The 2,855-nt window shown below is 51.6% G+C and overlaps 2 protein-coding genes across 2 annotated transcripts in view; one reads left to right on the top strand and one right to left on the bottom strand.

The window, feature by feature from the left end:
- The window catches only part of KLC3 (kinesin light chain 3), an 18,483-nt gene extending 17,202 nt beyond the window's left edge, over positions 1-1,281 (top strand). The window contains exon 10 of the mRNA XM_015416541.1: positions 725-1,281. Coding sequence (XP_015272027.1) covers positions 725-802 — 78 coding nt within the window. The 3' untranslated portion in view covers positions 803-1,281. The remainder of the gene's footprint in view (positions 1-724) is intronic.
- Positions 1,282-2,561: 1,280 nt separating this feature from the next.
- Positions 2,562-2,855, bottom strand: part of ERCC2 (excision repair cross-complementation group 2) — a gene marked incomplete at its 5' end in the record, with an annotated part of 27,331 nt that continues 27,037 nt past the window's right edge. Inside the window, one exon of the mRNA XM_015416542.1 lies at positions 2,562-2,823. Within this exon, the coding sequence (XP_015272028.1) occupies positions 2,731-2,823 (93 nt within the window). The remainder of the gene's footprint in view (positions 2,824-2,855) is intronic.

Genomic DNA, 2,855 nt, shown 5'->3' on the forward strand with positions numbered 1-2,855 from the left:
AAGGGACACCGCTAGTTTCTCAGCTCAAGAAATAAGGGGGGGGGGGCAAACAAGCAATGGGACCAGTGCTCCCTCTAAGCCAGTTTGGTGTAGTGGTTAAGTGCGCGGACTCTAATCTGGGAGAACCGGGTTTGATTCCCCACTCCTCCTCCACTCGCAGCTGCTGGATGACCTTGGGCAAGCCCTGGTTCTGTCAGAGCTGTTCTCTCAAGGGCAGTCCTCGAAAGAGCTCTCTCAGCCCCACCTACCTCACAGGGTGTCTGTGGTGGGGAGGGGAAGGGAAAGGAGTCTGTAAGCCGCTCTGAGACTCCTTCGGGTAGTGAAGGACCATGGGGTATAAATCCAATCTCTTCTCTAAGCTGTGGAGTCTTGTGAGCAAAAACTCTACTTTGTGAGCTACTACTGGCATTAAAGTTGCGAGCGAGCGACTTGGCTGCTGCATCTATTCGTTTGCTCTGGAGCCCTCTTTTCCTGAGCTGAAACAAAAAAGTGTGTGAGCCGGAGGCTAAAAAACTGTGAGCCGGCTCACACTAACTCGGCCCCCTAACACTAACGGGACCCCTTGGAAGAGGGAGGAAATGGGAGGAGCAGGTTGGGCGGGGGGGTTGGAGTTCAGACGGGACCCCGAGGAGGCGGGGGTCCGCTGAGACCATCCCAGCTCTCAGACACTGAGGACTAGAAACTTGAGACTGCTGAAACCGCCTGCCTGTTCTCTCCCTTGCAGCAGCCCAGCCGGCCCCTGTCCAACTCACGCAGCCTGAGCTACAGCACCCAGAACCTCGCACAGAGCGGCTCTCCCTAGGACGTGGCGGGCGGGAACCTGCCTTTGCCTCGCCCCCAGCGGCTGGGCCAGAGACGGAGCTTCTCGCCCCCTCCGGCTTCCTGCTCGGGCCTGCAAGGAAGGGAGACCTCGACTGCTACGGACAATCTCCTGTTTCTCAGGAAGGGGGGGGGAGAGACACACACGTCCAGCAGAGGACTCCGTCGCCCTCCTGCGCTGCCTTCGGACTCTTTGCATACGCTCCGCGGATTTGCACACTTCTCCCCGGCCTCCGCCCGTCAAACAAAATCTTGGCTGCTGCTACTATCCAAAAAGTCACTATTTATTCTATTTAGGCAACTGACTATGCTTCCCCCCCCTCTGCCCATAAAGATGGCTGGAATTAGGTGGTGCATGCTGTCTCTCTCAAGCCACACGTGGGGATGGGTGACGGGGAAGGGGCAAAAACCTTTGGGGGGGGTGTTTGTTGTTCAGTCACACAGTCGAGTCCGACTCTTCGCGACCCCATGGACCACATCGCGCCAGGCCTTCCTGTCTTCCACCGTCCTCTGAAGTTTGCTCAGTTTCATGTTCGTTGCATCGATAACACTGTCCGACCATCTCATCCTTTGCCGTCCCCGTCTTCTTTGACCAAGGGTTGAGAGAGCCAGTTTGGTGTCGTGGTTAAGTGCGCAGACTCTAATCTGGGAGAACCAGGTTTGATTCCCCACTCCTCCACTTGCACCTGGCTGGATGACCTTGGGCAAGCCATAGTTCTGACATAGCTGTTCTTGAAAAAGAGCCGTTTCTGTCAAGAGCTCTCTCAGCCCCACCGACCTCACAGGGTGTCTGTTGTGGGGAGGGGGAGGGAAAGGAGTTTGTAAGCCGCTCTGGGACTCCTTTGGGTAGTGAAGGGCCATGGGGTATAAATCCAATCTCTTCTTCTTCTTCTTGATTTCCTTTAGGATTGACTGATTTGATCTCCTTGCAGTCCAAGGGAGACTCTCAAGAGTCTTCTCCAGCACCCTAATTTGGCACCACACCTGAATTCACAAAGCCCTTGAAGTGGGTAGATGGGCAGGCCGACTTTAAAACATAAACCAAACCATAGGGACCGCAAGCGTATATGATATACAAAAATAAAAAACGCAAGGGTAGACCAACAAATAATTCACAATTTCAGAAGTTACCAATAGATTATCAGTCTATTGCAACGTAATAACAGTAAGTCAATTAAGATTGTCAAATTCGTGGTCACAATTCGAAAACACAATTCAGAAACACAAGTACAATTCAAAACATTTTAACAAGAAGGGTATGACAACTCAATAAGAGAGAAAGAATCCAACAAGAGACTCCTCTATATCCTTTCAGTATAGTCCAAAACACTTGAAGGTCCACAAAGGGCAGAGATTGGCCCACAGAACAGAGACATCCTCTACTTTGTTTGTGGACTTTTTTTGGACTATACTGCAAGGATATAGAGGAGTCTCTTGTTGGATTCTTTTTCTATTATTGAATTGTTACACCTTTTCTTGTCAACTTTTTGTATTACAACTTGTGTTTTTGAATTGTGGCCACCAATTCTACTTTATTAATTGATTTACTGTACTTATGTTGCAATAGACTGATGTCTACTGGTAATTTGTGAATTTTGTGAATTTTTTGATGGTGTTCCCTCTAAGCTGAGTTCCCTCTAAGCAGTGTTCCCTCTAAGCTGAGTTATTGTGAGCTAGCTCACAGTTTTTTAGCCTACACCCTCAGCAGCCCCAGGATCCCCCAGTCCCCGGTGCAAGGCAGACTCCGATTTACAAAAACAATGCTCTTTTATTCTACCAAAACCTGGGGGGGGGGGAATGGCCCCAGGCCAGAGTCTCCTCTGCCTCACGGGGCTCCAGAGGACGCCACAGAGCCAGCTGCGGTCCGCCTGCCTTTGGCCGGAGGGTCGGGTCGAGCGCCCTGCCGCCTCCTCACACGTGGTGCGCAATCTCCTGCACTTTATGCAGCGTCTCCTCCGACTGCAGCTGCTCGAAGGTGAGCAAGGAGAGGCCGAGTTGATCCTCCTGCAGAGAGAGGAGGCAGGAAACAGTTCAAG

Source organism: Gekko japonicus, unplaced genomic scaffold, assembly GCF_001447785.1.
Source record: "Gekko japonicus isolate JY-2015 unplaced genomic scaffold, Gekko_japonicus_V1.1 scaffold3087, whole genome shotgun sequence".
NCBI classification, from domain to species: Eukaryota; Metazoa; Chordata; class Lepidosauria; order Squamata; family Gekkonidae; genus Gekko; species Gekko japonicus.